The following is a 12,399-nucleotide window of genomic DNA, read 5'->3' as shown; positions in this document are numbered from 1 at the left end:
TGGATGGATGGATGGATGGATGGATGGGAGGGAGGGAGGGAGGGAGGGAAGATGGGAGGGAGGGAGGGAGGACAGAAGGGAGAGAGGGAGGATGTAAGGAAGGCAGGGAGGAAGCAGGGAGGCCAGCAGGGAGCCCAGGCTGCAGGCACCCAGCCCGGGGCCGCCCCAGGCGTGGCCGCGGCCGGGACCCGCCTCGGCGGGGGCGGAGGAGGAGGAGGAGGAGGAGGAGGAGCGGGGCCGGGGCGGTGGCTGCGGCCCGGCTCAGCCCCGGTTCCCCCCGGGTTCTCCGCGGCCGGCCCCGCTCCTCCGGGGCCGCGCTGCCGCCGAGGGGCGAGCGGGGCCGGCGCGACGCTAGCCCGGGGCCGGGCCATGCCGTGGCGGGCGCTGCTCCTCTCCTTCTTCCTCCTTCTCCTCATCCTCCTCCTCCTCGGCCCGGCCCGGGCTGCGGGTGAAGGTGCGTGGGGCAGGGCGCCGGGGCGGGCCGGGAGGGGGCTCCGGGGGGGAGCCGCGGTGCCGCGGGGTGGGCTCGGGGGAGGGTTGGTGCAAGCGCTGCGGCGTTTGGTGGCCTGCTCGCCGTGCTGCACCGCTGTGCTGGCTGCCACGGGACCCTACGAGCCCCATCTGGGACCCTACGAGCCCCATCTGGGACCCCACGAGTCCTATCTGGGACCCTAAGTCTCAGGGGTGCTGTTGGGCTCAGCCAACGTGGGAGGCTTCTCCTCTCCAAGCAGAGCCTGAGCGATATAGCTGAGGAGCCAGCACGCTTCTGCCTTTGGGACGGATCCCCGCAAGCAGGCAGGAGCAGCTGTGTCAGCCCTGGCCGAGCTGTGTGGGTGCACTGCGGGGTCATTGCTCCGCTACCCTGCCCCCTCCGCGCCCGCTGCTGCTCTCCCCTGTTTGCTGATGGCTTCCCAGGGAGCTGCTGTGGTGTTTGGCCAGCTCAGGGCCTCCTCCCCGTCCTGCTGGGGCGTCTTTCTCCCTGTGGAGAAGGGGGAGCTGTGCCTTGAAATCCGACCAGAAGCAATGGCCAGCTGCTGCCGGCCATCCCCGTTTGGCCATACACTTCTGTTAGTCATTTTTTTACAGGCTTTGCTGCCTTTCTGGCAGCGTGAGGAGCCAGTTCAGTAAGCTACGACAGCTGAAGTCCAGCAGAAAAAGAAAAAAAAAAAAAAAGCTACTTCCTTCTTTGCCAAAATGGTGCATCCCGAGGCTGATGCAGGGTCCAGAAGTCACTCGGGAGCAGGCACAGAGGCTGTGAAACCAGCAGCTAGGCCAGGCTGGCCTGGTTTCACTCGCCGTAACCTGTGGCTTCACGCTCGGCTATGTGAAAGTTTTGACTTGTGGCTTGAAGCATTGAGAAGTGTGGGTATCAGGAGGAAAGAGGCTGAGGCTTGTTTGGCAGGTGCTTTGAAAGCAGCTGCTCTGTGGGGCAGGGAGGAAGGAGGACAGGGCGCTTCTGCCCATCCCTGGATGAGGTGGCTTGTGTTTGGGGCGTGTTTCCAGGACGCTTGCATACGTAGGTGCTTTCTGCTGAAGTGTGTGCTCTGTTGCCTTGGTAGTACAAACTAATGATCCTTAAAGAGTTCAGGAATTTACATTTCTGAGTGCTAATCTAAGGTAAGGTAACGAGGGTGCAGTCCTGATAGCAGAGAAAATGAACCATCTGCCCTCATCCTTCATTACTCTATTTTATTTTTTTTTAGAGGGAGAGAAAAATTCTAATACTTGTATTTTGATCTGGCAACCTTCTTGAATTTTGTAAAATTAGCTTGTATCAGATGTCTGACAGTGCAGATTACTGATGGTGTGAGATACCTTGCCACATGCCAGACCAGCAGCGACAGAATCTCTGTGGCTAGAAAGTGAAAACTTTTCTTGAATGAAAGTTTCCAAGTAGCTGTTAAAATACACAAGATTAATAGCTTAGGTAGCATTTCTAACTGTAACCTTAAAGAATCTCAAGCTTACAAAGCTGAACGGTGCCTCTGCAATGTCATGTAATGTGTGTTTACTTAAGAGCGCTACACGAAAGATGCGGTTAAGAAACTAGGAAAATACCCAATTAAAACTTGGAGAGTGTAACCATTTTTTTCATATTTGGGACTTGGGGCTTAATGCACAACTTTATGAAGATTTGTATGGTTTCTGTCCTGTGTGTGAAGGATGTTAAGATGCTGGTGTTAGGCCTCTTCTCAAAGGTAGCACTGTCAGCAGCAGTGACAAAATCAGATGTGGAAATAAAAATTCAAAGCTATTCCAATATTCCTGCGGAAGGATGGGCCAGAATTTCCCATGAGTGCTTGATCTTCAGATATTTGTGTATAAATAAACGAACTATATCTTAGGAGAATATTGTCTGGAGAGCAACAGCAATGAAAGGAAGCCTTACCACATTGGGCTATCGTGCCACGTCATGGCCATCTTTGAGCTTTGGACCTGTAGGCTCAATGTGCCTTGTGGAGTAGGTGATCGTTATGTGGACTGATACTAGCCAGGCGTGGAAGGAGAGCCTTCTTCCCTCGAGGAAAGGCAGGCCATGAAGGTGCTCGTCTCCCTCCTGAGGGGTTTCGGGGCTGCCTGGGCTGGTGGCTGCAGACCCCACGTGCCCCTTCCCACCTGAGCCACAGCAGTTCTGGAAAAAAAACTCACGGAGTGAGGTTTTTCTGGTTGTAAAAGACGCTTGCTAACCGTGTTTTCATCTCTTCCTCAACTTGGCCTACGTGCTGGGTAATCTTGACATCTTTGGGCTCTCCCAGCTCCTTATCACCGCTCTCCTTGCCTTTCAGTGGCTTGGCTTTGCAGATAGGCCAGCTATTGCCTCTCTCCATGTGCCTTTTTTACAGCCCCAGCTCCATGCCTGGCCTTTGGCAGTGCCAAGCAGACAGCTGCTTCCTCCTCCCTGCTTGGGGTGGCATTGGGGTGCCCACTCCCTGTGCTGGAGGACCGCCATTTGCTTTCAACTTCTGTGTCGTTCACTTCCTGACAAGCTGCCTGAAAGCACTTGAGGTCTTACATCAGTCCCCGGAGCATACAACGCGACCAAATTTGGCTGGATGTGTTCCTGCTAGTGGAAGGTGCACCTCTAACAGAGGTTTCTGTCCTTATCTGTGGTGTGACACCTGTTTCAAAACTGGCAGCACTTCAGGCTCCCAAATAGAATGGGTGCAACCCTAACCCTATAACCCTAACCTGTAATCATGAATATTTAAGTTGGGGAAGAAACATTTTCTTCTTCCACTGGAAAAGTTTGCTGGAAAGCTTCATTGAAGCGACCTTGACGTTTTCAACCAAGCTAGCAAGAGGCAGATGATCCAGAAAAATGTGGTCTGAGTTGGTAACACAGTAGGCTTGAGGGAGAACTGAAATAGCGATGACAAGTGACTGTGGACCTGAAATTATAGTTTCCGGGGGGAGTTGGGTAGGGTTATTTCTTTTGTATTGGACTTGAGGCTTCCTGTGCTATATTCTGTATGGAACAAATCAGTTGCAATTCAGTGATTTGTGGATACCAGGGACTTAAATGTATCACTGCACTTAGAAATGGAATGAGAAGAAGTGGTTTTGCCTGCAAAGCAGCTAAAATGTAACATGCAGTGATGGAACTTGGAGACGAAAAGTTAGTTAATTACTAAAACATTCAAGTACACTTATCTTTATTTCTTTTCATGTTTTAGACTCTTCTCCACGTTTACCAGCACCCAAGGATGTGAAGGTTTATTCCTATAACTTCCATAACACACTGAGGTGGTCTCCTGTTAAAGTAGAGAGAGGCGTGGTGTTATATACAGTCCATTTTAAAACGTAAGTAAATCGTTCCAAACACCAACCAAACTGATTTTGCTCTAATCCAGCAACACCCTTAGTTTTTAAAAAGCTGCTAAAAATGAGTAAGTGTAGGAATGAACGAATGAGTTGTTTATTACAGGTGTTTTACGTGTATCTGAAAGCATCTTCTGAAGCCTGAGAATCTTTTAGCCTCTGACATTTCCACTAAATTGAGTAAAGATTGGATACCTGAAGAGCACCCAGCAAAGCTGTGTGGTTTCCCATGTCATTCTCCCTCTCTAATTGTAGTTTTTCTGATACTGAAGAAGTGCAGGTGCTGAAAGGGCTGTAGGATAAACGCTTGTGAAAGCAGTAGTTTCGTTACATATCCTTTTGTTACTAAAGTCTTCCAGGTGTGTGGGAGTGTATTTCAGAGCTCCGCTAGTTGCACCGTTCTGTATTCATCCTCTGGTTTGTGTTGCAGGGGGGCCTTTAACCAGTGGGATGAGATGAACTGCACCCGCATCGCCCGGACTGAGTGCAGTTTCCCCCTGTCACGGAATGAGCGTCTCTGGACGTTTGTTTTGCGTGTGAGGTCTGAGCTGGGGCAAATGACTTCTGACTGGGTGGAAGCGGATCCCTTTGTGGCGGAGAGAGACAGTAAGTGGCATTTATGATTTCAGTAGGTCTCTCAAAGGAGACTTGTGTCATCTGTTCTGGGATGTTATCACTCTGTGATATACAGGAGCTAAGTGAGAGAACTGTAGGTGTTCAGTTAGCAATGACTTCAGAGAATCTCAGTATATGACAAGGAATTTGATGCACATCAGTTCCTCTGCAGTGCTGTTAGCAGTGCATTCCTTCAGCAGGTATTGAGAGAGAAACCTGATGAGTTTCCTTGCATGGCCAAGCCTTACAAGAGTTATGACCTGCATTATGTTAGAGAGTTTTCCATCTTCTTATTTTCTCACTCAGCACTGGCACGTGCACACATGCACGCCCTGGATTTGTGGCAGCCTCAGTGCAAACTACCTGTTTCTGTTGAACAGATCTCTTTTCTAACAAGCCTCAGCTGCCATGGCTACAGTTCAGGAGGGTCAAGGGCACACTTGAAAGCCTATTAAATGTGTGAACAAGCATATCATTGTTCTTTGTAAGAACAAAGGCCTTGCCTTGCTGTGATTGCTTTCAGGATTCAGAGAAGATAAATGTTGAGTTTAAAAAAGCCTCCGAAATATTAACGAAGGTGCAGAACAGTCTTTTAGGTTGCATTTTCCTGTAGGCTGTGATGAGTAATGGTGCTCCATATTGGGAAGAGCCTGATGCTTTCCCTGGTAATGAAGAGCACGGGGGTGGGGAGCTGCCTGAGTCCTGACTGAAGAGTACAGCTGATTGTTTGCGTAGGGGGAGAGTGGTATCTCTGGGGAGTTAGGAAGGCTGATGGGAATACACGACAAAGGGGTGGCTTAGTCTGGGGAGATGCTTGTGTGTCTGGTCCTCGGGGGGTAGGAGGGATGTTATCTGATCGTTGGTGTGTGACCAGCCGTGGGATCAGTTGCCAGACACCCAGACTGGGGGCTGTTCTGTGCCTGTACCGTTTGGATCGGTCCCGCTTGAGACAGCAGCAAAGGGAATTAGTGAGAACACGCACCGAGGCGTTTGCAGTTCTACAGAAACAGGAAGTAGAAAGAAACTGAAATGTCTGTACCAATATAAAGATCATGGAGGCCAATCTTCTCCAAAGTAACAGTGAACAGAGCAGGTTCTGATGTTTTTTTCGAAGTGAAACAAGCAATAATTCCATGCAAGGATTCATTTTTATTAGTAGTTTCCCCCCTCTAGTCTGCAAGCAGCCAATTATTTTAATATATGCACTAGTGTTTTATTTTGAGATCCTAGAGTGCTTTACAAATGCTGATAAACTTAACTAATGAAGGAGAAACAAAGGATAAATGACTAGTGACCATACGTAGTCTGTGATTGCACAAGCCTCTTGTCTTAGGAATGACAATGCTTTGTAAAGTATTTTCATGATTTAGACCCAGAGTACCTCAACTTCCAACCTGTTAACCCCTCCAAACAATGTGTTTTTAAAGAACATGGGATATGTGGTTTAACTGGCTATTTGAAGAAAAACAAATAAAAAGCTGTATTATCATTAACTACAGGTAGATTCAGATCCATACTAGTGAAGATTTACTTAATTTCCAGGGAAAGTTACCTAAAAAATTTATTATCTAATTTCACTTATGCTTTCAAGTATTTTCTATGTTGCGTTTGCAATACAAGATTTCTTAAACGCATTAAGTAGATGAGAAAACGTTCCCTTTCTTGAGGAGAAAGCTGCTGATACCTGGTGTATTTGCTGAGTGTAAGAGGCTCTAGGTCAAGCTGGACATGCTATGATGAGCTGTTCGGCATCCCAGAAGTTCACTGCTCTCTCTCTGCTTGTTTTCAGCTACCATAGGGCCCCCTAAAGTGAACAGCGTGATCGTAAGCTCTGACTCACTGCTCATTAGTGTCTCACCCCCTTTTGAATCTGAAGAAGGTACTGTCCAGTATAAAGTGTCCTACTGGGAGAACGCAACAACTGCTACTAAAGAAGTAAGAATTCCATCTAATTTATTTTGTTCTTAATGCCTCTGTGACGACGAGGTAAGTCAGCATCCCGTGGCAAAACGGCAGAAATGGAGGAAGAAACCAAATGTGGTTTGTTTGTTTGTTTGTTTTTTCCTCTAATAGCAAAGGCCGCCACTTGGTGGCTTGAAAATGAGTTATTCTGGTCATTTAGCATAGCACTGAATGTGTTAACAAAACTTTCAGGAAACATCTGTGTGTTTTTTTTTTTGTTTGTTTCCTCTGTATGAAATCAGGTTAAACTGCATTGCTGTTCAAATAAGAGATCCACAAAGTGTCGAAGGTGGCTTAAAAATGGCATTTAGATTCCAAAGTTTACTTAGGCATTTTGGAAAAAGCTAGCGAATACTTGCTCCTTTCCTGTGCTGGGCTTGCTTGTGCTGGTGGCTTCAGTATCAGGCTGCCTTGGCCTGGTGCTGCCTTTCCTCCTAGGGCAGAGAAAGACAGATTTATGAGAAAGATGGTGGACACAGGTGGGATGAGCTGTCCCTGTTCAGACTGAGACTGAAGAGGGTTTGATATATTTCATTGCGTGCCTGTGCTGCTGCCTTTTTTTTCTTTTAAATAAAAATAAAGGAAGAAGAATTAAAAAAAAATAAAAATGACATTCTCAAGTCTAATGCTTGAAAAGCAGAAGCAGAAAACATTTTTCAAGCCTTGTGCATCAAAGGCCTTGCCAAATCTGAAACGCCTCCACTTCCTTCCTCCCCTGCACAAGCATGTATTTTTTCTGACATGTATAAAATACTTTTGTGTTTGATGTTCAGATAAGATGTAACTCTCGTATGATAATTTAGGCTTCACTGAGGTCCTTCTTCCAGCCCCTCGTAGGTTAAAAATCCACAAAAGATTGGCCTTGGAGGTTTTGTGCTGTCCATCAGCTGTTTTTCATGGCACTAGAAGGAGCTGACGTGGCTGAAGCTCTGCACTGAAGTGCACTTCTGCCAGCTTCCTCCAGTGCTGGAGACGTTTCTCATGGCTTGCTTTTCCTTCCCCCTTCCTTATGTTATATTCACTGCCGGAGGTGTCACAGAAGCTGCATGAAAGCATCCAGCAGCATTTTGTGGATAAATTGAGACTTCACATCAGTTTCCGTGCCTTTGCTGTTCATGCCCGTGTAGATGGTTTTACATGGTCAGGCTTCATTTCATTTAAAAAATAATAAAATTTCAAACATGGTGAAGTAGGAAAGTTGAAATATATTTCCCTCATTTTCTTGAAATGTGAAGGAAAGATGAATTATGAAAAAAAAAATGTTTTTTGAATGATAAACTTAAATATGGGGAGGAGAATTGCATTGAAGGCCAATTTTTATAGTAACACCTCTATTTTTCTTTTATCTTTTAAACAGGAGATGTGGGTGAGCAATGCACTGTTCAAAATCGAAAATCTGAAGCAAATGACACTTTATTGTTTTACGATTGAAATAGAACTGGTGAAGTATTTACATGAGCAGATCCCTGGACTGCAGAGAATCCCGGAGTGTTACAGAACTCCAATGAATGGTACAAGGCTGCTTTCGTTACTTTTCTTATTTGATGGGGATGGGTGTAGGACGTGAGCCTTAGCTGGTGTAACTTGGTCAGTCACGTACCCGTATTTGGCAGGTATGTTAAGAGGGCACCACTGATGGTAGTTCACAGTTGTCATTAATGGCAAATCAATGAGGAATTTTTCAGTCCCTAGTTGAGGGTCTTTGTTATACTCTTCCCCTTGTCCTTTTCTTTTACAAAAGCTGTTATGGCCACATAAAATATACGTAAAAAGAAAACACAACTACTTGGTCATTAGAGGACACTGTTGATGAAGGAGATGGTGTTACTCATGCAGATCCTCACCCTCAGCCACTGCCTCCTGCAGGACAAGAACATCCCCCTCCTCTTTGACCATCTTTCTTCGACATTTTTTGGGTACAAAATATAAAATCGGGCAAGGGAAAGAGGAGGCATCTGCAAGGTAACAGCATTTGTCCCTCTCATGAATCCTTCTGTGTGATGTCCAACATCCAGACTTCGCAGAACCTCAGCGTGCTTTAAAAGCACAGGTACACGTGTAGGTGAAACCTGCTCATGGGGTTTCTGGTCCCTTGGGCTGCGTGGGTGAGGGGAGGAAGCTGGTGATTTCTGGAACCACAGAAGAAGCTAATAAGGTGTTTGGAGTGTATCCATAGCAGGGCTGTGACCTTAACCTGGGAAATCATAGCTTGATTGCCGGGGATGCTAAATTTCAGCTTGCTGTGTGTTGCTTTAGGTGTGATGTTGTACAAGTAAGAACCAACCTTGTTTTCTTTTTCAGAGACGACCAGAGCTGTGTATATTGTAATAACATTTACGTTGGTTGGCCTTGTTTTAATTCTCATGATAATCGGTTTGTTTTTTCTATCGAGACACCACAAAACAATCAAGTATTTGTGTCAGCCACCTTTAAAAATCCCGTCACACATTGAAGAGGTACGTGTAGACATTTTATTTCTCTTCCCCCTCCCAACCCCTCCTGCAAAAGACAGGGATGGTCTTGGAGCAAGCATGAACGAAGCTAGTCGTTGCAGAGCAGAAACAGATATAAGCAATTGCTGATTTAAGTATAAACTGTTCGCTCTAGTGTGATCTCCCACTTTGTTCCTCTTCTACTCATCTGCATTATTTTCTTTTCTGTACTAAGATACAAGTACTGGTGTAATCCTGTTAAAAAACTGGACTAAGGCTCTCTTCCTTGTCTACACCTTGTCCACCCTTTTCTTTGCTGACCTAATTCACCTCACCTGAATCAGTTGCTCACTTTAGTCAGAAAGCTTTTGTGTGCTGTAGAATGTACGTAAGACCTAGGTCTCTGATTAGAAATTAAATACAGGAGTGGACACTGATCAATTCAATAGCAAGGACTGACTTGAAGACTAAAGGCTGCCTGGGGAAGTGTTCTTGGCGCTTTTTTTTTTTTTTTTCTGTAGTTTTATGCAGTACTCAGCTAAAAAAATATCCCAGGACTTCTTTCTCATTACAGCTCACGCATTTCGGTACTAAACAAGGTTGTTTCAGTCCTGATCATCTTCCCCTTTTTTTTAAATATGAAATACTCTTTTAAATCAAGAGCTGTGCTTAAAGTTCTTGCTCTTCTGTGTTTGTATTTGCTTGTGTGTATCTCTGTGCCACAGCAGTCCATTGTACAATGTTTGTTCTTTGATTGCAGAGCTGTTTTTACAGATTTTTATAGAAAAATGGGTATATGAATCTGGACTTCTGCAGAGCAAATCATTTTCTCCCTCCCTGCATTTGATGGGGGCTCTGTGAAGACAGCTATATTGCACATCATGCAAAGCAAAGCTTTTTGCATGACAAGCAAGCAATTTCCTAAATGTGTATTTCTAAAAGGAATCAACCAGCCTGGGGCTTCTCCTCTTAAAACACTTCCCTTTAGTACAGAATACTAATTATTTTGGGGCAGTTTCATATGCACTTTTACAGGCTTTCAGAAAAATCACGTTTATTTTACAGAAGTATCCAAGCTTTCAGCATCAGACTTGCAGGGAGCAGTTCTACCACAGAAACTACTTTACATAGGAAGGCAAAATCAAGGTTCCTTTATGTCTTGAATTTGTTAAAATATATGTATAGGAGGTTCCCATATAAGAAATTTATTTTTAATACATCTGAAAAAATAATCCTGATGCTTATTATCCTTGCCATGATTACAGAGAAAGCAGTGCCCTAAATTGAAACCAGGGTTAATTTTGTCCAGTGATTTGAGCTGTGGTCCTGTCTCAGCCAGATTATGGCAACTCCTACAGTATGAAACAAGCTTTTGTGTAATACCATACGCTACATCAGTCTTTTGAGAATGAGAAGGTTATTTTTTAACCAATAGCAGGCTGCTGTCTCAGTATGTGAGGTGGTAGGTGGCTCTACTTCCTCTCAAAACACAAGAGCGATTTAGTAATAAGGAGAGTCTATGGGGGTAACGAGGAACAAAATATTTTCACTGGACTCCATTTTTTTTCCTAACCTTTCCATGATTAAAAACTACATAAATTCACTGTAAAGCTGATGATTTACTTTTTGCTTTGACATCCCCTCTGCCCCCTTCCCTCCAAAATTAACTGCAAGAGAGAAATGACACTAGAGATTTCTGGTAATGATAAAAGGTACAGATCTGCCTTGTTTCACGCTGAACAAAGCAGGATCTTCTCTCATTTGCCCTGTCAGTGCTTCAGACGAGCCATTAGTTGGTAGGTTCCTGCAGTTGACCCCAGCAGTGTAATTAAAAAATCTTTTCTTTTGTGCTTTGTTCTTAACTAGTAGGAATTTGCTTAAACTGACAAGAATATTAGCCACAGATAAGTTTATCAAAATTGATGAGGTGAGGGGCTACTTTAACTTGCTTACATGGCTGTTTGCCTTATTTTGTTGGGAAATGATGCAGTTTTGACTTCCTTCTTATTCAACATAGCCTAAAGGAAATCCAGAATAAAACACGCAGTTAGCAGCTGCCTTTGAATTCTGGTCTGCAACAACTTGCCTGTAGCTGGTAGCACTTGCTCCGTCTCTGTAACTTCCAGCTACCTGTAATGTGGATAAATCCCTAAACTCTTGTTTCTTTTTTTTTTTCCAGTATTTGAGGGACCCTAGCATGCCTCATTTAGAAGCATTGGAGAACTACACCGAGGAAGCTCTGCCCAATTCTTTATCTGTCTTGTATTTTGAAGAAGGAAGCAAAGCGTATGGTGACACTTTGGCTGATGACACTCGTTCACACAGCAGCTCCGGTGAAAGTGAAGTAACTTAAGTGGTACCGCAGCGAGAACGCCTGTTCCCAGTCGCTGCAGAGGCTCCTGCTTGCGAGGGGCGCTGTGCAGCTCCGTGCAGGACAGACAAGAGCCCTGACCATGTGGCCATAGGCAAAGCCTGAGCGAGACTTTTGCTTCCTGAGAATAATAAGGAACCTGAGCCTTTTTTAAAACATTTCCTGCTGTGCTACAACGTTCTGTCTGCCAAAGAGACTGAAAAGGTGGAAGCTGAAGGGAAGTGAACACTAAATTGCTTTCAGACAGACGGTTATGGCTGTATCATCATTTCTCCCCCCCTTGAAGCAAAGTACTGAGAAGTAATGGCACTTTAGGATAGGCCCTACCCTAACCTGGAATGTGTTAGGGAGAGAGTAATTGCACCATGAATTACTTCTACTGGGGTTTTTGTCTTGTTCTTATTTGTGAAGTCTGTGTTGCCACTTAAAGTATATTGTATCCACCCCCCCATGCTTTCCTGAGTCATTCTAAATACAGGAAGTCTGCTGTGACTGCTGCTTCCCTCCAGGCAGAAAGGGCAGGCTAAAAGGAACCTTGACTGTACTTTACCATCTTTATCACCAACCTGGGCAAAGAACTGCTACGAGAAAGACAAGGGATGATAGTTCACTCCTCGCCCTTGGATCTGTGCCTTAATGTTTCTGGGAAGTATTAATCAGTTCCTGCTGTGAGCCGATCACACCCTTCACAGGGAAACAAGCTTTAAAATACGCATTTCTCAGCATCTATAAAAAAAAAAAAGCATCAATAATGATTAGACACTAAAAACTACTTTGTTGATGAGCAGGCTAGTCCTGTGTATCACAGGGTGACTGAGGGTTCTGTTTTGAGGCCCTCAAAGCAGAAGCAGGACCACAACTTAAGCCATACATAACAATCCTGCAGGGGTTTAGGAGGTGTCTAATAAGGGTCAGAGACAAAATTACCTACTTCTATACTAAAAAAAAAAAGATTGTTTTTATCCCACAAAAGACATCCAAAGACATCCAACTTCTTAATACAACTTGTTTTTAGAAAAATGAAATAAAATAAATTTGCTTGGTTGGTTACAAGTGCCTTCTGGAGGATACTTAACATTTAACAGGAGCTGTTCACAGAGCCAGTCACTGCCACAGCTGTAGGTATCTGGGTGGCTGCTGTCCCACCCCTTCTGGGAACACACAGAGACGAGTGTCGAAAACCAACACCAGTTTGCAGAA

The 12,399-nt window shown here is 45.0% G+C and overlaps 1 protein-coding gene across 1 annotated transcript; it reads left to right on the top strand.

The window, feature by feature from the left end:
• The first annotated feature begins 244 nt into the window (after window positions 1-244).
• Window positions 245-12,252, top strand: IFNGR2 (interferon gamma receptor 2). Its single transcript, XM_084495928.1, has 7 exons — window positions 245-454; window positions 3,675-3,801; window positions 4,250-4,425; window positions 6,224-6,369; window positions 7,754-7,907; window positions 8,698-8,852; window positions 11,008-12,252. Exons 1-7 carry the CDS (start codon window positions 370-372, stop codon window positions 11,179-11,181), a joined length of 1,017 nt encoding a protein of 338 aa, XP_084352054.1. The 5' UTR covers window positions 245-369; the 3' UTR covers window positions 11,182-12,252.
• The last annotated feature ends 147 nt before the right edge of the window (window positions 12,253-12,399 follow it).

Source organism: Aythya ferina (assembly GCF_964211825.1).
Source record: "Aythya ferina genome assembly, chromosome: 1".
NCBI lineage: Eukaryota > Metazoa > Chordata > Aves > Anseriformes > Anatidae > Aythya > Aythya ferina.
The sequence above is the reverse complement of the archived record's forward strand: the minus strand, read 5'-3'. Positions and strand labels throughout refer to the sequence as shown.